General features: G+C 46.7%; 1 protein-coding gene across 4 annotated transcripts in view; it reads right to left on the reverse strand.

Moving 5' to 3' along the window:
* LOC119406865 (microtubule-actin cross-linking factor 1) overlaps positions 1-25,627 on the reverse strand; it is a 252,161-nt gene that overhangs the window by 20,434 nt on the left and 206,100 nt on the right. For all 4 annotated transcript variants that reach the window (XM_049419656.1, XM_049419653.1, XM_049419654.1 and 1 more), the window contains 17 exons: positions 24,804-25,325; positions 24,335-24,646; positions 23,376-23,702; positions 22,373-22,909; positions 21,990-22,218; positions 19,410-19,627; positions 18,252-18,587; positions 16,294-16,620; positions 13,661-13,861; positions 12,714-12,842; positions 9,444-9,608; positions 8,859-9,014; positions 8,129-8,335; positions 6,497-6,783; positions 3,288-3,447; positions 1,532-1,733; positions 1,112-1,275 (listed from right to left, as the gene is read on the reverse strand). In XM_049419656.1, the coding sequence (XP_049275613.1) occupies positions 1,112-1,275; positions 1,532-1,733; positions 3,288-3,447; positions 6,497-6,783; positions 8,129-8,335; positions 8,859-9,014; positions 9,444-9,608; positions 12,714-12,842; positions 13,661-13,861; positions 16,294-16,620; positions 18,252-18,587; positions 19,410-19,627; positions 21,990-22,218; positions 22,373-22,909; positions 23,376-23,702; positions 24,335-24,646; positions 24,804-25,325 (4,479 nt within the window). The remainder of the gene's footprint in view (positions 1-1,111; positions 1,276-1,531; positions 1,734-3,287; positions 3,448-6,496; positions 6,784-8,128; positions 8,336-8,858; positions 9,015-9,443; positions 9,609-12,713; positions 12,843-13,660; positions 13,862-16,293; positions 16,621-18,251; positions 18,588-19,409; positions 19,628-21,989; positions 22,219-22,372; positions 22,910-23,375; positions 23,703-24,334; positions 24,647-24,803; positions 25,326-25,627) is intronic.

A 25,627-nucleotide genomic window follows, 5' to 3' on the forward strand; every position in this document is an offset into this window, starting at 1 on the left:
CATAAACTGTGTAATTTAACCCAAGACTTTGAACCTGCGAATTGAAACAGATCGCAGCTGCTCAGCCAACAGAGTATTCAACTGCCCACTCCCATTATACGTAGCATTATTCCATTATACATGGCACCACCGACCAATCTGATTGGATAGGTTCATTCTACACCATTGAACATTTTTCCAACCTAATTGTGAACAACTGCTGTTTGTAATGGTTGAGACACTTTAGAATTTGTTTAGTTTAAAGAAAATTCGGCAACAGTAACAGAAAGAGAACACACAATTACAAGTAACTACTAGACTTTGGGTTGGGGACCTCCGGTGGACAGCAGGCGTCATCTGCCTGTGTTGACGTGAGCTGCGTGACAGTGTTTATCTCAAGGTTTTTCTTTTCTCGGACACATGAATTGCCCTAGCTGAGTTGCGTGTTGCAAATGTAGCGATTGCCGACTTGTAGAGCTGCGACGTAGTGTGAGGCATGCAAGACAACTGGTGAGCGGATTGGTTTCAGCTCATCGGTGCAGTCAACGTCGAGCTCTCGCTAAGCAATCAACGCCATGATCCATGCGTCTGTGGCTGTAACGTCGCCCCTGAAGACGACGATGTTGGCCATGTTCACGCTTATCGGAGATAATTCTTGTACACATTTTGTTTGTCCACATACTTCTTGGCATTTGCATATTGTCGCTGTACCGGACAATAAGATAACAATGGCTGCTAATGTTGTGGCACCTGGCAGAGCAGATTTCAACCACTTCGCAATCTGCTTTGGAAGCACGACTACAGTTCAAGTACACTGTAGCACGACGGTGCGCTGCCAGAGTTCATTGCAGAGGTGATGGAGAGGGAAGTGCCACTGCTAGTGATGGCTGCGTTTTTGACGAGTTAAAAAGATTCACAAGCTTGCCCTTTCGGTTTATCAGTTGCAATTCTTCTTGCAATTTCTCTCATGAAAATACTGCACATGTATCCAAATATGTATGAAAACTGGGAGATGGGCAAGTATCCCTGTTATTATTGAAAAAGCAGCACAAAAAAAGAGACACAGAAGAGCAGCGCTGTGCTTCATTAAGGCGGGCAGCCATTGTATCTAGCAGATGCCACTGTGTCGCACCTTGTTGTGCTCCTGCTGCTCCATCTCGCGCATGAACTGCTGATGCTCCTCCATCTGTTGTCGTGTTGTCGCTTCATCCTCAGGCAGAGGGCCCGCAAATCGCAGCTTCATCTCTGCATCAGAAAGCCACTCCAGCAGCATGTGCACTGCTTTGTGAAGTTGCTCTGCCTGCACACACAGAAAGAAAGCCTTATTGCCACCCCTTAACCGAACTTTCCAGGAAGTCACACTCGTCTTCACGAACAGCAAGAGACTTAACCCAAACACTGTCTAGGCCCTAAGAGACCGCAGTTGAGTGTTCACCATTAGAAAGGCACTCCAGAGGTTAAACACTAGGGTTCCGATCACTTTGAACTGTTCCTGGCGACTTATGAGCGCAGGCAGGAAAAACGAGAAGGGATTCATGGTGCTTTGTGCAACTTGCCTGGCGGAGAGCCTCTTCGAGCTTTCGCTGCTTGGTGTCCGAGAGCTTGGAGACAGCTTCCCACTTCGACTCGAGCGATGACATCTGACTGCGGATGCTGGCCGCATCGTCGGCACTGGCCGTCTTGAGCAGCTCACTGGCCGTGCGCTGCACCGACTCCAGGTTGGCCGAGCGGCTCTTCAGCTCCGTTTGGAAACTCTGGGCAGGAATAGAAGAGCATTAGAAAAGAGAGAAAAAAAAAAGAACCGTCACTGCATTTGCCAAATATGACTCGACAAGAAGTAAAATGGCTTGCTTGCACTAAGAAAACAAAAAGGCACAAAAGGCAGAGAGAAATGAGGTAACAATGCACTAAAATGAAAGGTAACAAATTATCTGCAGTCAGCGTCCAATTTTTGGGACTTCCTAGGGTATGCAAAATTGTCCGAAAAAATTGGGCAGTCTGAAAAAACAAATGCATGCTTTTTTATTCCGCTCAAGCGGTCAAATCTCCACAGTCACGTCCAGAACAGCCCTGAAGGCCTGCTAGTACACTTGATCAGGCATCTCGGTGCTTGTACAGTGAACCCTCTTGAACATGTATGGTACCTGCTGGGAATGCTGCTTAAACTAAGCATAAAATTTATTGCATCGGCTATGCCATGAGCTAGGGGCACAGTTAACATTTATGCCACAAAATACAATCGCAGTACACACAAAACGGTAGACATACCATACCAGCGCCTGTCCTGTGCATCTGTGTTCCTTCTTAAGTCCTGTTCGATTTCGTACTATCCAAATTTGAAGATCATGAACCAACTAGCCCAGCAACGTATTTCCTTAATGTAACATTAAGCTCTGTGGACACTGGATTGGGGATTCATCACAACGTTTTGGCAATTAGTATGTTTAAGATGGTCATGTATTCAGAGACAGTGAGTGCATGTGTGTATAATCAAGTAGCACCTATTATGTCCCACGACAATGGCCCCTACGATTCTTAAGTGCTTCACTGCAGTACATTGTGTATGCTTTACCATACAACACCTTTGCATTGCGGTGAAGCTAGCTTTTGGAAATCACTACGGCAGTAAACGGACTAATGCACGGGAGCACTACTTTGAGCTGTCAAGGCCATGAGATAACACAGAAGTGGAGGTGGCTTCAATTAAAGCCAGTCAAGTGTGGCAATATGGGCAGAAAGCGCAAAATGTCAAATTCCAAAGAGTTTCAACCTCCGAAATTTCAGCATCCTTAGGTATTGTCTCTAGGCAGCATGCGGCAGTGACACGAAGGCGTTCGAACCATCACGTATGTCTGAAACATCTGGCATTGATCATAAGATTTCCTTGCACTGTAAAAGGCTTTACAAAGCATGGTGATCGACTCCTTTTTCCCCCCTGATCTTGAGTGAAAGCAAACGAGGAAGGGCAGAGACAGATGGTAAGCTCACACAAGAGCGTGCTGCATGAGTAGCTCATGAATTGCGAATTTAACTAGCAGATACAGCAAAAGCTCGATATAACAAATTTCCGGTTATAACAAGTTATCGATTATAACGGCATAAACAAAGGATAGATAGTCTTGCCATAGATACAGTGTTGCGAATATATGACTATAATGCATTTCTGGATATAATGGATCCATTTTTACACCAAGTTTGACTTCATTATAACGACGTCTGACTGCACATAGCAGCGTGGGCCAAGAGTTTGCTGTCCCAATAGCGTGTGCAAGTATCTGTTCCCAGAGGGAAGAAAAGGCGGCACATACTCGGTGCTGTTCGACGAGGTTGTTGACCGTGTCGAGGTCTCCGTGCAGCAGCTGGTCTGCTTGCAGGGAGGTCAGGGCGCGGTCCAGCCAGTCGATGAGCGCCTGCACTGCATCCTTGAACTGGCCCGAGAAGAGCAGCGCTTCCTCCAACTTGCGTTGCCTACAAAGGGTAATGCAACATGAAGTGCAAACGCGTTACTTACAAAGTGCAATGCACCGGCAATGCAAATGGGGGAACCACAGCAGTCTAGTCACCTCGCTAGGACATTCGGCCACATTTCATTAGGTCAGCCGTGTTTTTTACTTCTTCACACTACTGCCATACTGCTTAAAATTTTTAGCACTCTAAATTACCAAACTTTTCAAAGGGCACCTCAATTACACCTGATCCTGGAGACATCAAACTGAAGATTTATTGACTTAAGAGCTTATATCGAACAGTTGCGACATTCCCGTGAAAGTCCCTTGCAAAAGCGTAGCCCCATAGCAAAACTACATCAAACTCCCATTCACTACCACATTCGATATATCGAATGCTGCGCTGCAACTTGCAAGGGCGTTTCTCAAACGGGCCCCGATCGCTTCTCGCATCACTAAAAATATTCATGCCAATGAAACTGCACAGTTCTGGCAGATTCGACCAAATAGGGCATTGAATCTAAAGGGCACTGCAACTCAAGGAGAAAAAATTAGCAAAGTGCATTTCTAGGGATGGGCGAATAGTGAATTTGAGGTTCGAAGTGAATCCGAGGCGAATAGTGATTTGGTTGAATAATTTCGAATCGAATAGTTCGAATAGTATTTACTGCATATTATTAAGAAAAATGAGCATTTTTGTCATGACCCTTGCACAATATTCTTAAGGATTGGAACTAGGTATGAGTCAATGTCACTTTTTTGGTTTGAAATGAAGTGGAAGCAGCGTTGAATAGTATCAAGATTTGAATAGCAGTAGGGTGCAAGTTATAAGTGGTGCAATACGTTACAATTTAAAAATTACTATACTTAGTGCATATAAGCCCATATAACACGGTTTTAAACTTAAAATATGTACATTTAACCTTGAAGTGTGGCTTCGCAGCATTGCAGATTCCCCCTGGATGGGTTGTTTCACGGCACAGCAACCAGACGCTGCAGTGAAACCACCTTTACAGGGGGTTATGTGCCGTCAAATGTATACATATATTCGTTCATTTTGAATACTTCGAAATTTCGAATAATCTAAATTCATATCGAAGCGAATTCGAATACTGTAATGTTCGTTCGAATATTCAAAACACCCGAATATTCGCCCATCCCTATGCATTTTTTAAAGCATGGATAGTACACACAGCAAGAATTTTTGTGTATTTCATAATGATAAGTTTGCTGCCCCGCCACGGTGGTCTAGTGGTTATGGCGCTCGACTGCTGACCTGAAGGTCGCAGGATCGAATCCCGGCTGCGGCGGCTGCATTTTCGATGTCGGCGAAAATGTTTGAGGCCCGTGTACTTAGATTTAGGTGCACGTTAAAGAACCCCAGGTGGTCGAAATTTCCGGAGCCCTCCACTACGGCGTCTCTCATAATCATATCGTGGTTTTGGGACGTTAAACCCTAGATATTATTATTAATGATAAGTTTGCTTTCAGCTTCACCATAGTACAGATGCATAATGTGGGGAATACCTATGTTGCAAAAACTAATTTCCATGCAGTGCAGCATATGGCCAGCAGCCATTCTTTATTAAAAGGAGGGTGGCCACGCTCGTTAATGCAAAAGGCCCCTTGGTCTCATGAGCCTGTTGCACAAAGAGGCATGTGGATGAAAAATAATAACTAGGGGTGTGCAAATATTCAAAATTTCCAATATTCTTCGAATAGCGTTCGCTATTCGATTCGATTCGCACTGTAATTTTACTATTCGAACTTCCCAAAAACAAATACAGTCAACGTCCAATTAATAGTGACCCCTTCAAATTTTCAATGTGCTTCACCTCATTACAACCTCGTATTGCGGCAAAGCTGCCTTTCAAGCTCCGTTATGGTCGAATTTGGCCAAGACAGTCTACGTCCGATTAAAAGGGGTCCCTAGATTTTTTTTTAATATGCTTCACCTCATCACACCACGGTATTGCGGCAAAGCTGCCTTTCAAGCTCCGTAACGGTCGAACTTGGCCAAGAGACTGTCAACGTCTGATTGGAAGTGATTCCTAGATTTTCAATATGCTCCACCTCATCACACCCCGGTATTGCGGCAAAGCTGCCTTTCAAGCTCCGCTACGGCCGCAAATGTATTAACTCAAGAAAATGTTGGTTCCAACATATAGATGAAAGATGTGGCAGAGGTGGGGGCTCAATTAATGCTGTTTTGGACCTGAAATTTGGGCAGGAAGTCCAAAAAATTGGACGCCGAAGCTTTTTAGCATCTAAAATTTGATTTTCTTATATATTGAAGTCTACGAGGCAGATTTGGAACTCCGGACTTGAAGGGAGCACACCCTTGTCCGCCACATCAGTTGGGCTTCCACAGAAGTTGAAAGAGGAGGAGAGGCTGAGGAAATGGCATCTTTGCCTATCACGTGTAAAGTGTTGTCGGCAACACTGTGGTTGCACCAAATCACGTACATAAGTACAATTCGGCCTCTACAGTGCCTCATTCTCGATAAGACAACTATGAAACATGATCCCGCCAGCACTTCATCAACCTATCAAAAAGAAACACTTTCATGTTGCTATCTCACAAGAACATGCTTAGGGATTCTCTGCAACTTTTTCTGTAATTTCACTTCGAATTATTCGAAAAATGTTTGAGAAATATTAGAAAATTATTCGAAAATTATTCAATTTGATTCGCACTCAATCTTTATTATTCGAATTCGCTTCGCACCCAAAATTTTGCTATTTGCACAGCTCTAATAATAACTAAACTTGTACGCCCTCGATGAATTGTTGGAAAAACAAATTGACGAATTCCTATTTTTCACACTATCAAGAGAATATCAGTGATATGCGGAACTTTTAGATACACCTTCATATTAGGCAAATTTTGTATATTAAATTGCTAATGTGCCAAACTATTTCACTATCACCTTCGAGTTTGTTATATCAGGTTCAACTGTACGATGAAACTTAACAAAAAAAAAAAGCAAATGATACTACACTATCCATGTATTTTTGGACAATCATGTAGGTGAATCCCTTTGCACATATGCTTTCCACACAATGCATACCTGTCGACCGACTTGTTGCACAGGGCGTTCCACTTGGCCTTAAGCTCGTCGCTCATGCGCTGCAGAACTGGCTGATCAGCCTTGGGACAGCGCTCGCGCAGGAGCCGCCCCTGGCGCAAGCAGGCATCATACGCCGGCTGCTTGGCCCCCAGGGTGCGTTGGAACTCTCGGTGCCGCGCCAGCAGGCGCCGAATTTTCTCGGGGTCATTGCCTGCCGGTGGCTGCTCGTCAAGGCTCTGGTCCGCCTCTGTCAACCATCGATCCAGTTCGGTCCACGCGTCGTGGAACTGAAACAAAACGCAAAATATCAATGTGTGGGCACAGTAGCACAGACACAGAAAGGAGAAAAGACAATTTAGAAGCCATGCTCCAGAGTTGAAGCAGATTTACGTCAACAGATTTTATGAATAGGGCAAGGTGTACGAATAACAACAAGATGTACTACAAGCATCAGGCAAGTTTTTGTTCAAAACTGCTTTGACCAGAGCATAACTATAGGTGCAAGACCCTTGTTCGTTTCTTCCTGTTTCACGAGTCTGTGTGTGTGTGTGAACCTTCGCAGCGCATTAATACACCCGTAGTAATTTTTTTGCTGCAGAGTAAATAGTGAACTCTGCGAACATGTTTTAGAAAAAAGAGAAAATCTGGTCCCATATATTAGGCTGGCAGCCCTAAAGATTACAGAAACAGCCTCCAAGTTTTTTTAAAGCTTAGTACTGCCAGGTTCGAGACGTGCCTGTTGTTTTTGCATGGATGTTCACCTTTCTTTGCTGCCCCTTATCCCTCCCGTTTAACCTGTGACGGCAGGCAGCAAATGGGCAAGAGAAAGCCCCCATTCGCCATAAGCCGATACTTGACGGTGCAGCTGTGCGCGTCTCGGTGGTCGCAGGAATTGGCATGGCCAGGAGCGCATGCACGTGAGATACGCTCTCTCTTTGCGGGCAGCACCGAGTAAAGACACGTTTTCTTTCTGCTCTGCTGACCCTTTTGGGCATCAGTCGGACTGAGCTCGCCTACCATACCTTGCACCTACGGCGAGCACGTGCTTCGGCCTGAATCGGTTCCAAATGCTAAGCCAAAGAGTGGTGCCTCGTGCTCATGCGTGGTCATACGACGCAGAGCCGCTGATCAAAAGGCCTATGCAGATGGAAATTTGCCCTACTCTCACGAACAGGCCCACTGGCCACCACGAAAGTATGCGGCACAGCCGCGAGGGACTTTTCCCTTAACGGTGTGTTGCAGGGAGCCATAGCCCGTCGCAACGTGCCTCCTTGTCTCCCCAACGTCTCGGGAAAGGGCATGCGCAGTGCTAGGGTGCCAATGGAGGAAAACAGTGTTTGTTGCTTAGACAGCAATACTATGTGTTTTGCCGTGCAGTGCTTGATGCCTTTGCAGGATGAGAGTGCGCAGCGATGCGAGGCGACGGCCGACACAGCCCCGAGGCTCGCCGAGCTTGAACCTGCAGTGGTCTCTGTTCCTGTGAGCAACGAGAACACTGCAGTATGCACATGTATACACGTGGGTTAAATGCAAAAGCCGATCGGTAGTAACGTCCACCACTTGACATGTACCGTTGCAGCCCTGCAATGAAATGAATATTTCCATCACCAGTGTTCATACAAGAGTACACACCTCCTTGGCCTCCTTGTAACCGTGGTCCAGAGCACGAGTGCGTTCCGCTGCTTTGGAGACGACACGCTCCCAGCGATGTTGCACTGAGATGAGCAGGTTCTTGATGAGGATCACGTCTTGCTTCTGGCTGAAGTACTTGAGGTGCGTGCCCTTCTTGTCCAGTTGCAGCATCGTTTCCCGGTGGGCGCCCACATCCTTCTGGAAGCTCTGCATGGGCAATTAACAGCCACTCAGCAAAAACCTTCAAGTGCAAGGTATCTCAACACCGCAATGCCAGTAAAGCTGTAGCTGCTTACTCGAGTCAATTAGACAAACACAAAATTTCCTCCAAAACATGAAATTCACACTAAGCAGGTCTCACTATGATACGGAACGGAAACCTGGCAATCTAATGCTATCTTATTTTTTTTCCTTCAATATAAACATTAGCTCTCAAAGTGCACAATACTACAAAATGCTTATCTGTTTGTCGCATCCACAAACAACTCATTTTCACATGCACAAACTGGGCTTACATGAGTGTGTGCAAGAAACATCTTTATAGTAAGCCAATGAACATCAGGTTCAACAATTCCACAATTAACTTTGTTATTCTATGTGACCCAGATTACGAGATATTGTACAAAAGACAGGCAAATCAGCATGTATACATAATGGAGCACATGTGAATAGCAGAGCCTACTACACTTGAACAAACAAAGGGTTTCACATGTGTGCTTTCAGCACTTGCCTTATGCTCTTCAATCTGGCTTAGCACATTCTCCAAGACTCGGCTCACAGGCCGCAGGCTTGCCAAAGACTTTTCCGCATGTGTGAGCCATTCCACAAACTCCTGAAGTGATTCGTGGAATTCTGTCGCCTCCTTGAGTGCAATCTCCAGCTTGATCTGCAAGGAGTGGGTCATAGTTACCAACACATGACGTGTATATTGCAGCATTTTACATCATTCATAGAAGCTACTGTTAACTTTGCACATATTGTAGCTGTTACTTTGCCAATGTGTAAGACTGTTGGCAAGTTTTTTGCATGTTCTAAAATGCTACCGATGCATAGCTCTACAACCTTTTCAGTTACAAAAATCAGCACGGAACAAACACTACAGTGCCACTTCAACAGCAGAGGAAAAAAAAAAGAAAAGAAAAGAAGGGCTTTGGGATAAATAGTCATATTTCTTATCTGTCTTTTTATTAATCTCATTTTGTCCATTAGGTACTTGTGCAAACTCGCCCACCAAGGATGGACTCCTGTTTGTTAAACACTGGTCTAAGGTTAGCAACTGGGGCAAGCAACTTGATGGCTGACAGACCACACTCACCTTGCGGTCATTGGCCCGGTTGAGGACATTGTCCCATCGTTGTTTGAGTGTGCGCAAGCTGTGCTGCAGCCCTGTGGAGCCCTCGGCTGCACGTGTGTACTCCTGGCCTTGCTGCAACACAGACTCCACCCTGTGTCTGTTGCTGTCCAGTTCGTTGTACAGCTCCTGCAAACACCCAGCCACAGCTCAGGTGAGCTCACTTTACTTTTTCCAGTCCTTGCACATGTTTACAAGGCCCTAACGGAATGATTCCAGGACTGAAAAGTAACGAAAGTTACAAACCAGAGGCCACCACAAATACTGAAAACGTGCACATTAGGAGTGCGCCATGTAAACATGATTACATTATAGTAAGAGGTAAAGACGAATATACTTAGGACAAATGCCGTTTTCACAGCAATCCGAGAAATTCTCCTGCTTATGACAGCAGCCTATTACATTTTGAGTGCGAACCACTGCCCAGGACTGGTGTGCAAAAGCCACTAGATGAAAGCTGAGCCATTATTACTTTCTCGACGTGTGCTTACCACAATAAAGTAAAAAAAAACACAATAAAGTTGTTTGTCTGTCGACGTGTGCTTGATATTTGTTTATTATTTCTTTCCCCCAGTAGTGTGGAATACTCCACTGCTGAGGTGTTTTGTGTTAATTAGATGTGTGTTTGTTGCTATTGGCAGTATGTATCCGATGTGACCTTCAGTAAAAGCAGCGCTTCTGTCCCCAATGGCCTGATACCCACTGCCGTCACAACTCTACGTGAAGTGCAGAATAGGGGGGACACAGCTCTGACTGTTAGGGCTGTTGCAGAAGTTCTAGCGAAAGTGACTACCACTCTAGGGCATGGTGCAATCCGAAAGAAGGGTCCAGTTCGCATATGCAGATTTATGTGTTCATACTAGTAAGAACCACTATAAACTGCTGAACAATGTTACTTCACTAAAATTGTGAACAAAATATACTGTTATAAATGAAACAAAGATAGGAAAAGGGAAATAACAGTGGTGGGTAATAAAATCAGGATGTTAAGGGGGGAGGTGGGGATCGAAGCTGAAATTTTTTATTTTTTGTCGTAGAACAATGAAATTTGGCATGCTTATTGGGAAGTGCACTGAATGATTATTTACAAAGTTTCATTAAGATATCTCCAGCAGTTTTGACATTATAAATTTTTACTTGCATCATTGTTATACCAAACTTGCAGAAAGCCTGGCGTGACAACAAAACATGGTAAAAGCCCAAAGTTGCCCTCATATTTTAGCCATAGGAATGGTTCATGCTATGACATTCTCCAAATATTTTTATTACCTCGATTTTTTTTTACACTGAACATTACATCCATGCTTGCATAATGCATTCGTTATCGTCATGTCAAATTAGCTAAAGAGTAAAAAAACAAGGGAGTAATTCAAAAATATAGGAATGTCATAGCATAGAGAATTGACTAGGGAATACAATGCAACAGACCTCATGAAAATCCATCAAGCCATAGTCGTGCTACGCTTTCTGCAAGTGGGACAGTCTGGTCAAAACACACTTCTGAGAAAACGGGCCCTAAAGTTGCACAGCCACTACATGTAAATAAAAATGCCCTGGGGCTGTAATATTTAGTGTCTTTGCTTGCAGGGGTTTTCTTTTGTCCTTGATCTTTCATTTTTCTGCACTGTGTGCTTTCCTTTTTCTTTATTGGTTATTTTTGTCAGCTCTTTGAAGGGTGAGCCTTCAGGTTTAATGGCCAGACTTGCATATTACAAGTCTGTGGCATGCAAATTTAGGTGTGCTGTGGCAGTTATGGCCAAGACATTGGTGGCACAAGAATTTCTGAGTAGTATTTAATGAAGCGAATTTGGCAGATAAAAATTCGTCCACTCCTTTACACAAGTTCATTTGTCACCCCCGCCTTGATACGCTTCATCATTCACCCGGTCGTAGTAATAGTCGGCGAGGCTTTCATTATTTCAGTACATTTACAAAAGCTTGCTGCGATACCATGCACGGCTTGAAGCGCGCCTAAATTACATCACCACTGAGTGCTTATTTCCCCGCGAAGTGGTCGGCCGCGGGGTTCGGGAAGTCTGTGCCCGATATGCTGGGTGGCGGCATTTGCTGGCGATGCGCAATATGCCAAGCCGCAGCGATGAAACATCGGCGTGCAATATGCTTGGCCTCGCATTTTGGGGCGCCGACGCGCGAAATTGTCGCGGTGCTTCGAGCGATCGCTGTGCGACGAACTTGAGGAGATCGAGCGGCCGTGGCCGTGGGGTCCGCGGCGCAGCTGCCGATGCGTCAAATGCCGATCAGCGATTCCGAGCTGCCAGCGGGCGATATCATTAGTTGCTTGCAACAAAGCGCATTGCGGATTGTTCGCTTTCGCATGTCTGCTAGCACGATGTTCTTCCCCGCGAAGTTCGAATTCGTCGGCGCCGTGAACGTAGTTAGGCCTAGCCACGACTCCGAGCAGTAAGCACGGTCGCGGTGTGCGCTGCCGCGGTGCCCGATGTTTCAAAGTTAGTCATGTTCGATCGCGAGCACAAAAAGTCGTCCCGCAGCGGTCTTCGTCACGAGGTCCGAGATGCCGACGGGCAGAACTTCTGACCGCGGGTCCGACGAGTGAATGCAACACAGGTCCGAGACGTGCTTCTGCGATGTTCGCGAAGAGCGCGTCGGGCTATCGCAGTCTGATGCACGGTCTGAGGAATGAGCTTCCGGGTGCAGCTGCTAACGCGTAATTATCGTCGACCAGCGAACACAAAACGAGTGCGAACGCTTCAGTAATTAGCGTGATTTTCGACAGCCGTGACCCCGCAACGCGGAAGCCGCAGACGACGCACACCGGGAGCGACCATCGGACCAATGGCGAGGCGCGCTGGAGCATCATGGCGGCCGCGGCCAATCGGGGGCCTCGAAACGACCTTTAAACGTTTGCTTTTTGTGCGCTTGTTTTTAAATGGAGGAGCCAGCTGAGGCGGGGAATTTGAAGACGGAGAAATGCTCTTTCAGACGAGCCCTAGATGGTGGTGCTCGGTCGTGTCGTTACGGAGCTATAATTTTTTGAAAAACGCTTTCTTTTTTTGCGAATTCCGCGATAATTTTCGCCACCTCAGTGGGCGCAACAATTTTTAATAGCACTTCTACGTGGTTTTCAGCGAAGATATTTTGGAATTAGATAGAAAAAGGGCTACAGAAACTAAAAATACGATTTTCAGAAAATCGATTTTTTTGCCATTTTTCGCGATTTGATCCCCGCGTCCCCCCTTAAAAGGCAATACCCACCATGAAACGGTTGAGCTGTTCCCTCGCTGTTTCTGGTAGCCCACCAACAGGCTTGGATGATGCTAGCTGACCGTCAATGTCACTCAGCCACATCAGCAAGTCTTGTATCTCTTGGTTGAAGGCTTGAGCCTGCATAGTCATGGATTAGTTGGCATTCAACAAGACTTAATGCACCCCTCTTCCTGAATAACAAAAGTGGGCACATGATGCCGGGTTGTTGGGTACTTGGATGTGGTGTCGCAAACTTCCAGGAGTTCCAATCAGATACTCGACTCTTTAGGTACCGGTCAATTTTGTAATTGATACAATGTTTAAAAGCGTAGAAAACTGTTTAAAAGTGTTGAAAAAGTTCTCTTAGATCTACACAAACTGTTGATTGACTGACCATGAAAGGTTGCTATATGTGTGTACTGTCAACTGCAAAAGTTTACAGACCCTGCGAGTATGTATCAAACTGCTTATCCGTGCCACCTGATGGTGCACCACCTACTGGCGACCCCAGCGATAGACGGGAAATTGGCCTTCTTGTTATTCACTAGCATATAAGTTTTCTACTGCTGCGCTGTGCATTTTTATTTCGTTGTCTTCATGCAAAGCATTCATCTGAGGTAAGGCCATCAGACTTTTACTTTGACAGCAAAATCACAGCTTGCCTCAAGTGCGCCGCTGGGTAAATAACAGTTATACTGATTTACTGCTCTACAGACAGAAGCACATGGCCATGGCTGCCAAAGGGCACGTTGTGTTAACAAGAGAAAGATAGGGAATATTTATGCCCAGCGAGAAAATAGACAGGCTGGGATGCATCTTGGGTGTAGCCCTGCTGCCGATCGATGCTGACGTGCCGGAAATGTAACGAGGAGGCTGTTGGCCACACACTCGTGTGGCCTGTGAACTCTTGTGATTGACTGTACACTCCAAAGTGGTGGCCAGGAGACGGTGCTTACCTCTCGCAAGGCAGCTTCCAACTGCTGCTGGCGCTCAGCCGCTTTGTCTTGCAGTGCCTTCCATCGCCGGTTGAGGTCGGCTAACTTGGTCTGTGTAACACTGGCGTCCTCGCTGTGCCGGTCTGCTTCAATCAGCTGATGACCAGCCCGGTTCAGCGTGTCCACACTGCTTTGGTGCGCTTGGATGTCATTCATCAGCACCTGAAATAGAACAAGCCATGCCACTTTGTAACCAGCTTATACTGCGAAGGATTGCTGCCCTTCAGGCAGCATTCACACTTCAGAAATGAAAAGAAAGCAAAAATGCCAGACCGCTTTTCAAGCTGTTGCTTTAGGAGATACACCAGCAGAAGCTACATAATTGTGCGTGTCAGCAGTGGCGGTGGCAGATCCACCCAACTGCACAAAAGCGAGATAGATACAGTAGACGCTGTGGGGATCGTGCACACCACAACGCTCAGTAAATGGAAATATCTTAAACGGAACTGCTGCTTAAACGGAACAACTGCCCCTAATATGATCGGTTTCATACTTGGATTCTGCAGCCCTGCTCCTCTCTCAGTAAACAGAACTCCTGCTAAACAGAACACATTTTACTGGTCCCTTTCAGGTTCCGTGTGATGAGAGTCATGCTGACTCGCTGCTGCCGCACCTTCTTGTAACTCTAGTCTTCTCAGCAATCTTAGTCCAAATCAGGCTCTCGAGGAATGTGTCCTTGTAGAGGCTGCGAGCTTTGTCGTGCAGCACGGGTAGTTTGCGACTGAGCCAATGAGAAACACCGCCGACTCCTTGGCCGCCATTTCGAATTTGCAGCTCGATGATTGCTTTAAGTGGTTTAGATGCCAGTGCAGCCAAAGTACGGATTCCCATGAAGTGGAAAGGCGATCCACTTCAAGAGAAAAATCGGTCTCGGGCCGATTTTTTCCGCAAATGGGCTTGCTAGCATGGTTTTCTGACCGCTTGGCAGGTTTCTGACAAATTTTGCTGCTTTCGCCCCCTTCGAGGCCAAGTGTGAATGCGCCTTTCATATTGTGTTCTGCTCATGGCCTTAACAGAATGAAGACGCAAACACGAGAGCTAATGAAGAATATTTGCTGAAATGTAAAGTGACTGACAGCTGTGGAAGAAGAAACGAAGACGCTGAGAAGTGCAAGACAAGTGCTCACAGACTGAGCAGATCTTAATGAATGAAAGTCAGCAGTTTCCCGTAGAATGAGGTATTTTAAAGAGGTACACAGAGGCAGCTCTTCAACCTGAGGTAGGAATGCTGCAGCGGTGTTCTTTTTTATCGTCAGTGTTTAAACTAGGGATGTGCGAATATTCGAAATTTCGAATATTTTCCGAATAGTGTTTGCTATTCGATTTGCACTGGAATTTTACTATTCGAACTATTCGAACTTCTCAAAGACAAATACAGTCAACGTCCGATGGAAAGTGACCCCTTCAGATTTTCAATATGCTTCACCTCATTACACTCTCGTATTGCGGCAAAGCTGCCTTTCAAACTCCGTTACGGTCGAACTTGGCCAAGAGACAGTCAACGTCCAATTGAAAGTGGTCCCTTGATTTTCCATATGCTTCACCTCATCACACCCCCGCATTGCGGCAAAGCTGCCTTTCAAGCTCCGCTACGGCCGCAAATGTATTAACTCAAGAAAATGTTGGTTCCAACATATAGATGAAAGATGTGGCAGAGGTGGGGGCTCAATTAATGCTGTTTTGGACCTGAAATTTGGGCAGGAAGTCCAAAAAATTGGACGCCGAAGCTTTTTAGCATCTAAAATTTGATTTTCTTATATATTGAAGTCTACGAGGCAGATTTGGAACTCCGGACTTGAAGGGAGCACACCCTTGTCCGCCACATCAGTTGGGCTTCCACAGAAGTTGAAAGAGGAGGAGAGGCTGAGGAAATGGCATCTTTGCCTATCACGTGTAAAGTGTTGTCGGCCACACTTTGGTTGCACCAAATCATGTACATAAATACAATTCGGCCTCTACGTTGCCTCATTCTTGATAAGACAACTATGATACACCACTCGGCCAGTGCTTCATCAACCTAACAAAAAGAAACACTTTCATGTTGCTATCTCATAAGAAATTGCTCAGGAATCCTGTCCAACTTTTTTTTCTGCAATTTTGCTTCGAAGTATTCGAAAAATATTCTAGAAATATTCGACAAATATTAGAAAAATATTCGATTCGATTCGCACTCACACTTCAATATTCGAATTCGCTTCGCACCCAAAATTTTGCTATTTGCCGCAATACCGGGGTGTGATGAGGTGAAGCATACTGAAAATCTAGGGACCACTTCCAATCGAACGTTGTCTCTTAGCAAAGTCGACCGCAACGGAGCTAGAAAGGCAGCTTTGCCGCAATACGAGAGTGTAATGAGGTGAAGCATATAAAAAATTTGAAGGGGTCACTTTTAATCGGGCGTTGACTGTATTTGTTTTGGGAAGTTCGAATAGTTCGAATAGTAAAATTCCAGTGCGAATCAAATCGAATAGGAAACACTATTCGAAAAATATTCGAAATTTCGAATATTCGCACACCCCTACCCGAAAGTAATTTTTTGCTCATTATTTACAAGACAGAACAGTCAAGGTAGCAAAACAGTAACAAATGCCCACCTTGTGCTTGGCCAACTCGACCTCGATGACTTGGGCATCGCCAGCAACTGGTCGGCATTCGTCGAGTGCACGCTCAGTGCGTGCCATCCACACCAGCAGCTCTCCTAGTGCGTGCTGGAACTGGCCCAGCCGCAGTAGCGCATTCTCGAGCTCACGCTGCCTATCCACCAGGCCTCGGAGCAAAGCGGTCCAGCGCCGGTTGATCTCGTCCAGGGGCTGCCGTAATGCGCGTGCCTGCTCGGATGAAGTCTGCTCGGAGAGTTCTTTGGCTTGGCGGTTGAGTGACTCCACCTCCACCATGTGTGGGTCCACCTCCCGCTTGAAGTCCTGCAAGGACACACTCCGCCAAATGAGTGCCGCTTTTCAATAGTAAGGCCTCCCTAATGCACAGCGAGTTCCAAGTGTAGGTCTGGCTACAATGTCGGGACACCGAGTTCCTCACACGGCTGCACATGTGTGAATGCAATTCATTTTATTCTGTACTTGTGTTTGGTGCTTTTTTTTTTTTCACAAATAAACTCTCATGAGTATATACAGTAGAACCCCGCTGTTACGTTCCTCACTGCTGCGTTTTCCCAGCTGTTACGTCGTTTTCTGCCGGTCCCGGCATAGCTCCCATAGGATACAATGTATTGGGAACCCCGCTTATACGTCGTAACTGTCGGACCGTTCCCGTATGATACGTCGCGAAGTGCGCTCGGAGCCGACCGAGTGACTACCAAAGAGAGCGGCCATGGTGCATTTTCACGCAGCTTGGCCTCGTTTGACCGTAATATTAGCCGCATGAGAGGCGCAAGCAACAGAATCTTTCAATTGATGCAAACAAAAGCATGGCCTTCGAGATTCGAATTGCAAAGATGGCGTCTATGACGTAACTGCTCGCGAAAGCAAGGCCTTCGAGATTGGCATTCACTATTGACAAAAGCATAGCCTTTCAGATTTGTATTGCACAAACATGGCGTGTATGACGTAATTGCTTGCGAAAGCAAGGCCTTCGAGATTGGCATTCACTTCTGCCATCGCGTTGGCGTAGACTCATCATCATCGTTATTTGTCGGAGAACGGGAGGAGTTCGAGCTGGTTGGAGCTCGCATGGTCGTGCGCGCGGTTCGCGGTCGGACTCGCCGCGCCGTTCGTGATTGCGTGTGCTTAGTTCTTTCATGCATACAGCTGTTGGTGTTAAAAAAATCACATACGTTGATTACATTTCTGTGGATGAGGCAGTCCTAAGCTCCGCGTTTCTATCCATTGACTAGATCGCGGCTGAGCGCGCCAATTTTCGTGCTGCTCGTAAGAATTGAAATAAAATTCTGTACCACTAAATATTTTGCCGTTTTTCCTGTTTTTCGGCTCTTACGTTTCCCGTCTCTTACGTTTATTTCCTACGGTCCCTTCAAAAACGTATCAGCGGGGTTCTACTGTACTTAAAGTTGAACATTTTGACAGATTTGCCTGTCTGGTTGGGCCTTAAAAAAATGATGAATTGATTGGAAGGTAATTTGTTCATTTAATCTTGAAGTGGGGTATCTGGCAGTGCAAATTTTCCCTGGATAGGTGTTTTCACAGCATAGCACTCCTACACTGCAGTGAAACCACCTTAACAGGGCATTACATGCCGTTTATATGTTAATTTCGAATACTTCTAAATTTAGAATAATTTAAATTCGTTTTGAAGCAAATTCGAATACTGTAATATTCGTTCGAATATTCAAACTGCCCAAATGTTCACAGAAGCCTAGTCAAAATGCTTCATTTACAGCTGGTAACATGAGGGCAAGCTCTTACAAGGTGATGGCCTGCCTGCTCCATCTAACAGATCCTGTGAACTAGTTCCCATTAATGAATGGACAGTCAAACTCAAACTTTTCATGGCAAAGGCAAGCAGCAGTACTTCCAGGAAAGTCCAATGGAGAATGTTAATTCAAATACCAAAGCAAAGCGAACACAACTGCACTTGCCCTGAGCTGTCCAATCTGTGCTTTGACGGCATCAATGTCAGCTGCCACAGGTCCAAGGCTGCCAAACTTCTGCTCAGCTGTGTCCAAGAACTCGAGCAAGTTGTGAAGGGTGTCGTGAAAGCCCATGGCCTTGTCCAGGGCATCGATGAGGTTTTGCTCCCGCTTGGCATACAGGGTGGTCACGTTCTCCCAGGCGGTGTCCAGGTCTTCAATGTGGCGCTTGACTTCTGGTCGGTCAGGCTCCCCACACAGCTGCATGAGGTCTTGACCTGCCTGGCGGCACTGGTCCACTTCGGGTCGGGTCTGTTCCATCTCCTGCTTGATCTCGTGCAGCACCTACAGTGGCGTCGACAAAGCGAAAAGCGGATCAGCCTTTGGCACATACCTGCCAGTTTGCTAAGCTGCACAAAAACTATAATCGAGTATCCCTGGGTTTTAAACATGCATATTTGAGACTGACAGATGTTCCAAACAGTTCACAGTAGCATTTCTGACACATTGGAGCAAGGTTTCAGTTGTGGATACTTTAGCAAACAAATCTCTTACTATACTAATTTATATTAACATTTATGGGTTTTTGTGTGAATATACTCTCTATATGGCCAAAAATAAAGTTGAAGAAGTTCCTCAGCTCCCAGTGCTATGTATCATAAGCAAAAATTGGAAGATAAGATTGACCATTAGAAGCACCTCCTATGATTTCTTGCAAAGGGATGTTGCAGTGCTGTTAAACACATAGGAATGCTGGAAAGTGGGATATTTTGAGTGATAATGGGGGTGCACCCTTAGGTCTAATGTTTGCAAAACAGTGCTCTTGAGGGATTTTCTGGAAGAGCCCAGTACGTTCCAGTTTGGGCAGTGTCCATTCCAGCATGCATCAACTGGACGAAGCCCTGGAGTCAGCAGCCAGGCAGCGAACATCGCTGCCATCCACTTAGTGGACTCTTACAGAATGCCTGCCTTGGTCTCTATCCTGGCATGAAATGCCAAAACACTGCAGAGACTCATGGAACAGTGCAAACTTAGGGACTGGGAGACAGAAGGCAAGACAATGGAAGCGCTTGCATTGCCTTACCTCCTGTACCCCTGTCTCTAAGTTAGCGCTATTCCATTGATGTGATGTATTAACGAAGCCCAAGCTGCTCCCCTCAACCTCACCTCCTGTTGCTGGTGGATGGCTTGCGGCTCGACAGCTGGCGGTTCCTGGCTGTCCAGGTTCTCCTGGAGGTCACGAAGCGCCCGCATGACAGCGTTCAGTTCCTCCCAGAAGCGCTCCGCCACGGCCAATGCACTCTCCAGGGACTGGCCTCGCGTGCGCGCTGCCTGCTGGACTGCCTCCCACAAGCCATTGAGTCGCTCCAGCTTTTGCCGGATGTCTGTGCAAAGCACCACAACACAAGCTGAAGTTCGCAGATGCACGAGTACCAAATACTCAGCATGTCATGAAAGGTTCTCTCTCTTGCCAAGAGGCTCACAGGCCCACCAGCATGTGATCACATGTGTGCGGCAATTTGTGGCTTCCTGACAATGCAGAGCAGGTAGAAGAACGACGTCTTCTTGGCAACAATATCCTTTTTTGAAAACACTCCACTTTACTCAATATTACAAAAAAATACACAACAAGGCAAAAAATGAATATGACGTGCCCACAAATGTATCCGATATCAAGCAAACTCAGTACAAAATCTGGCAGACATGTAAATCAATGCCCTTCTGGTCCTGCAGAACAAAACTCATTTGTTAAGCATATCCAAGTTGAAATTAGCTAACATACACATGAATATTGATTAACAGTTGCAAAACAAGGCATTTTTATCTACCCTGATGAACCAAAAGCCTGCATGAGGTACTTACTTCCCACATATTTAGTTACTGCACAGTATTTTAACTGCAAAATTCTTAACTCTGGTGAATCTTTTCTTTCAATCTACTATCCTTCACAGAGTTCACACACAGAGTTCTATTCTAATGATAGCAGTGGAAAATCTGCCAACAGTAATTGCATGTGCCACCATGCGACTTAAGCCAGCAAGCATTAGAATTATTGACAATGTACAAATTTCACATGTCTTTGAATAACGGAGAGCTGAGCTACAGTGAAACCTCGGTGATACGATCACCGCTGATACGAATTTCGGGGTGATACGAATTTTTTGTTGGTCCCGGCCAAGGCCCATTGGCCTGCAATGTAGTGGAGTACGCTTGTTACGAAACGATTTTCACCCAGCGACGTTTGATACGAACGTACGCTACCGCCCGGGTCGAAGAGGTGCTGTCCGCGCTGTAGCCGAGGACCCGCCAAGCACGTGCGAGTGCGGGAGCGCAAGTGTGGGCATGGGCGCCGCACCGCCAAATCAAAATCACGGTGTAAGAAAAACGCTTTTCTTACGGTCAGAATAAACCTGCAGAGATGCGTCATGGTCTCCGATATTGCGTGCGCAAATCTTTGAGGCTCTTATGTGCCTCTGTGAGCCTTCGCGTTTAGATTACAGAGGACATTAGCGCCATGCTTTTTTTTCTCTCTAACGCGTCGGCGCAGGCTGCTGTTGTTGTACTGTGTTTACATGTGACTGCCTCGTGCATCAGACATCCTATAAAAAGTGGACGAGGACCAGAAGAAGGCGAGGACGGTATGGCAAAGGAGTCAGGCCTCACAACGTCAACATGCACGACCGTTGAGGTCGCACTTGTGCGGGCAAGGCCGTAAATCTCCCACAAAACATCCCCAACGCCTCCGCGATAACAAAATCATAACCCAGGACCGTGGTCCTGTAATTTTGTGGCCTTGATCCATCGCGTCAAAGAGCTTCTCTCGTTACTTTCGCTGCTGTATTCCGGTGTCATGCAAAAAAAGCCTACTAAAATTTGGAAGGGGCTACTGTTGTCATGGGTCACAACGCACCTGGTTAATTAATTAAATACGCACGTACGGGCCATATATTTATGAGTGCTGGTATGGTTGCTGATATCTAACAACTTAACCGACATTCATTCAAAGTTCTTCTTGACGTTGTTGCGGCCCTGAAAAACAGTAAATGAAAATGTACCCCAGCTTTCTTTTGTCGCATGCTAATTTTCCACGCTTTCTAGTGATACGAATTTCGGATGATACAAATATTTTTGGTGGTCCCGTCAGATTCGTATCACCGAGGTTTCACTGTAGTTGGTAAGTATTCATTCTAAAAAGACAGGGCGTGCAAACACGGACACAAGAAAGAAGTCCGGACACCACAGACTTTCTTGTGTCCGTGTTTGCACGCCCTGCCTTTTTAGAATTTTACATGTCCTTGCAACTTCAACCGACTTTCGGCGTTCCTATATTATCCCCTTGATGCCGATACTTCCTTGCGATATTTTTTGCAAATCAACAATCTGTCTCATTTGCAGCCTAACCTCATTAATGAGATTTCTTATAGCATTACAAACAAAACCAATTGTTTAGAACGTGGAAGAAAGTTATGCCTGGTCGCTTGTTTTCGCAACATGCTCAGAAGTGCGATATATTTTTGTGTGGGTACAAACTGTACTAAAATAATGAATTGATTGTGAATATGAACCTCCTTTACTTAAATGACGAGAAGCTAAAATGTAACACAATCTAGCCACAAAGAACATTACAAGCTGAAATAAGCTTTGTCAGTGAATAGATGCCAAGCTCTAAAATATCCATGGCTGAATGATAACGGTGGTGACTAGATGCAGTAAACTGCAGCTCAGATGAGAGAGTGCCGTGCTCACCTCGCACACTAGGCTCCTTATCTCCCCCAGCTTTGGCAATGACCTCACGGGCAGCCTTCTGCACAGCCTCCAAGGCAGGCGACTTCTTTCCCAGGTCGCTCACCACAGCTTGGTTGTCGCTAATCTGCTCTTGGATGCGCTCAGGGTGTGCAGAGATGGGCTCTGCATTGTTCAGCTGGTCGGCTGTTGAAGCCAGTGCACTCAGCATACCGTCCAACTTGTCAGCAAACTGCAGGCAACAGCGCAGAGCAGCAGTTCTCAGAATTGGTGCTACCGGGCTTTCCAAACTTGGTGCCTAACCTTAACAAAGTGCTTAGACCAAGAATATTCCCTTTAGATGTAAAGGCTGACATGCGCAGTGAACCGATATCGCAAGCACCCACCTGGGAGGTGGACTGCATGGCCTCCTCAAGGAGATTCTGCTGGTCACGCAGCAGCTTGCGAAGTGTGTTGTAGCGCTCATTGTCTGAGCTAAGCAATCGCTGCACCTTTTGAGCATCGGGTGGTCGACACAGTTTTGCCAGTGCTGTGCCCGCCTTGTTGAGCCGGTCAAGCAGTGGCTTATGCTCGGCCAGTGCTTGCAGCAGGGCGCGGTTACGCTCCTGCTGCCTCTGGATGTGTGCCGGGTGTGGGGCTGCAGGGGCAGCGAGCCTTTCGGCCTCGGACTCGGCCTCATCCAGCCATGCGACCAGCTCGCTGTGGGCCTCAAGCAGGTGCTCGGCCAGTGGCAGTGCCTGTTCCAGTGCTGCCAGCCGTTCGGCACATGCCTCTGCAACACGGGTCGACAGCGCCCGCAGCTCTTCTGCTCGGTCCCGCACGGCTGCCTGATCTTCGGCTGGCCATTCCCGCGCGACCTTCTTGGCTGCTGACAAGACATCCCGCACGCGGCCCTTCTGACTGCTCACCTCTTCACTCAGCGCCTGCACAAATCAATGTAAGGCCCACTTCAGCCGCATGTCCGCAAACATCCTCACAAGATACTTGAGCAGTGGTTTGGGAAGTTGGTGTGCCAAGCAAAGCTAGAGCAAAGTGTGCCATCACATGCATGCACTCCAGTTTCTCTCTGCCTTTTCAAATGCTGCCTTTTCAAACAAATGCTGCCTAACAAATGCTGCCTTTTCTTCCTCGTGTTCATCTTTAAATAAACATAGTTCCACACCTCCCAGTGCAAAATATTTACACTTCAGTCCACATTAATGGCAACTGGTTTAGAGACAAAGAAAGCTTACAAGAAAAGAGAGTCAATATAATGTGGGCATCTATATAGAAAAGTAAAACACATGTTGCTTTTCCTCTGTTACTGGTGCTGCAACAGTATGCGATGCTATGTTTCTACCAGAAATCAGAGCTAATTGCAAAGCACAGAAAGTTCCGACCCATGCTCACCTTCTGCTCCCGAAGCATGGCAGCCAGTGTGTCTGGCTCGGCCACAATGGGCTGAGCATCAGCCAGCTGGCGCTCAACCTCGTGGAACCAGTCGAGCAGGTCTTCTAGGTCACCAGTTACTTCAAGGCTGCGCTGACGCGACAGCTCAAGGCGCTCAGCACGCCGCTGGATCTGTTCGCAGATGGCGTCAAAGCGGCGGTTGGCACGAGACACCATGGCTTCAACTACACCTGCACCTTCTCCGGGTGATCGCTGACACAGCTGTGGGCCCAGGTGGTTCACGACTTCCAACACACCACGCATCTCTTGCAGCTCCTGCTCAAGACGCTGAAACACCAAGAGGGAGAAGTACTTTACATAAAGGAAACCTGTGCAACAGTGCTCATCTCTTGACGCTACCGTTATTTCGAAGTGTTGTCAAACGTGACGGCAATCATATGTAATATGGTTAACATACTATTGTTATGTATTGTCTTGATGTACTTGGTATAACCTCCCTTTTCTGCTTTTATCTCATATGAAATCGGCAGTATTTGGAAGTAATAAAGAAAGAGTGCACAAAAAGCTAAATCAACCACACAGGCTGCCATCGCTCCACTCAACTGCATCACAAGAATGTTTGGCAGAATGTTGCTCCTTTATTGGTATTTCTCATTTCAGTTGAGGTGTGCATAAGCAAAAGCATAATCAAAGTCGCTGTAAATACCATGGGAACTCGCCAAATGACATATCCATGTCTTATCACAGTCTGTTGGGATGTGAAACACCATCATGCCCCCCCCCCCCCCTTTTGTCTTTCCAGGAAGCCGCTACACCTGCTGACTTTGTCGGCATGGTGTTCACACAATAGTAGGATCCAACTTATCAAAATAAGAAAGCCCTACAAACAAATCAGAGACTGTCAACAGAGCTACTGATAACCAACAAGGTGACAGTTGCAAAGCGAAAAAGCTATTCACCTGCATGGTGCTCTCTTGGGCAGTGAGGGCTGCAGCCTCGAGAGACCGCAGCTGTGCTTCAGCGTCGTCCATCCACCGGATGAGACGTTCGTGGGCAGTGTGGAAGTTTTGAGCGACAGGCAGGGCCTCGCGAGCCTGTCGCAGGCGCTCTGCCGCACGCTGTGCCAAGTCTGTGTAACGCAACTGCAGAGAATCTAGCCGGTCTTTCAGCTGGATGGCATCGTTGCCCGACGCATGCCGCATCAGCTCCTGCCCAGACCCACTCAGCTCGTCGACCTGCTTTTGGTGATCAGACACCTCCTCGCTCAGTTCCTGCAAGGAAAGTGTCCAGACTCATTGTTCAAACACAGCATATTCAACTAACGCAGCTGGCTGTCATACACATATGCCTACTGCATGCTAAAGTGTGTCAAATGTTTCACATTAATCTCAAAGAAGCCTTATAATCCTGAATGTGGGGCACACTCACATTCAGCTCGTCAAACTGCTCCTGCAGCTTCTCAACGTAGACGCTGAGCACTTGGTAGCGTGCAAGGCGAGACTCCATTTCGCCTATCCAGACAAGCAGGTCCTCAAAGGCGAGTGCAAAGGCACCAGCACCCGCACGTGCCTCCGTCAGAAGCTGTTCCAGATGCTCGCTGTCCCCAACCAGGCGAGCGTAGCGGTCCGTCAATTCTTGGAGCGAGTCGACCACAGCCTGGGCCTCGTCGTCGCCCACCAGAGACATGAGCTGCTGAGCTGTCTCGGTGAGGGCCTCAAAGGCTCGCTTGTGCCCCAGCACATCACGATGAAGTTCACGGTGTTCTTGCGCCCGCTGTGCAAGGCGGTCGGCGTCCGTCGGCAAGGTGGACATGGCCGTGAGCCGTCGTTCTGTTTGCTCCAGCCACTCGACAAGCGGTGACAGCTGCTCCTGGAACGACCGAGCCACGGGCAGTGTCCTCTCCAGGGCTGCCGTGCGTTCTTGTGCACCTCGCATTAGCCGGTCGAATCGCTGCGTAAACGGGCGACCAATGAAGTCAAGTAGAATGGAGTGACATAGCAAAGCAGGGGACATTAAACTAGGTGTTGATTACAACACGCTGCATAGTGTAAGCACCAAATGCAGAACATTTTTACTGCACTGCAATAATTCGTTGACATTACTTAATTGACCAAAAGTACACACAACATCATCATGATCCATATACAAATATAGCTTAAAAGAAAGGTTGCTTGGCCCTCCAAAGCAAGGAGTCCAAGGTGTCTTTGATTCCTTGTCAACCATCTATACGTTTCGTTAACTTCATGCCCCTA

This window comes from Rhipicephalus sanguineus, chromosome 10, assembly GCF_013339695.2.
Source record: "Rhipicephalus sanguineus isolate Rsan-2018 chromosome 10, BIME_Rsan_1.4, whole genome shotgun sequence".
In the NCBI taxonomy this organism is placed as follows: domain Eukaryota; kingdom Metazoa; phylum Arthropoda; class Arachnida; order Ixodida; family Ixodidae; genus Rhipicephalus; species Rhipicephalus sanguineus.